Below are 804 nucleotides of genomic sequence, written 5' to 3'. Positions count from 1 at the left end.
ATATGTGTGTGTGTGTGTGTGTGTGTGTGTGTGTGTGTGTGTGTGCATGATATACTGATCCAGCAAACCCAGCTATACATACATACCGATACGTACAAACGTTGTATACACATGCATGCAAACACTAACATATATACTCATCTATACACGCATACTCATAACACTACCTTTAACTTAACCTCGGCTTCTTCTATAGCTTTATCCTGTCGTTCTTTCTTACGCTTACTGAATCCAGTTAAGTAATCTTTGCGCGCTTCTGGGTCATACTGTATCACCACAGGTGCTCTTCTTTTCCTACCGGCACCTTTAACTGTTCCGTGGGGTTGAACTGCTTTCTTACCCGGACGCGAGTACGAACCTCCAGGCTTGGGGGGAAGGTGAGCTAGTTTAACCATATTCAGTTGTGAGTATGTATGCGTGTTCTTGGTACTCACAATTTGAACACCTATAGTCCTATATGGTACATATAGTTATGCTACAGATTGCAGCAGTCTTGCTATATGATCTGTAAGTAGGAGCCGCTCTACGCTTCCGATTATTCTGATATAAGTTCCTCGAATCGTTTGGTTACACATGCACATTCTATATTTAGAATCAATGACGTAACTTACTTTCACAGCCCGCCAAAATATTACAAAAACAGCAAGTGTGATACATACGACTGTACGACGTACGTCTGTGTACGACTGTACGTCGATATGAAACGTATTTATGTGCCACATTGACATTGGACTCAAAGGGTAACATGGTTACAGGGAACGCGAACGAATAAACGCGAGGGTGAAGAAGGCACAATCGGTGCAC

General features: G+C 42.5%; 1 protein-coding gene across 1 annotated transcript; it reads right to left on the bottom strand.

Annotated features, from left to right (window-relative positions):
• Positions 1 to 155: 155 nt before the first annotated feature.
• Positions 156 to 358, bottom strand: SARC_16984 (hypothetical protein; the record flags this gene model as incomplete). Its single annotated transcript, XM_014288915.1, has 1 exon — positions 156 to 358. A coding segment is annotated over one exon (203 nt), but the record flags the coding sequence as incomplete, so codon positions are not given.
• Between the last annotated feature and the right edge of the window lie 446 nt (positions 359 to 804).

The sequence above is a fragment of the Sphaeroforma arctica genome (genome assembly GCF_001186125.1).
Source record: "Sphaeroforma arctica JP610 unplaced genomic scaffold supercont1.9439, whole genome shotgun sequence".
NCBI classification, from domain to species: Eukaryota; class Ichthyosporea; order Ichthyophonida; genus Sphaeroforma; species Sphaeroforma arctica.
The sequence above is the reverse complement of the archived record's forward strand: the minus strand, read 5'-3'. Positions and strand labels throughout refer to the sequence as shown.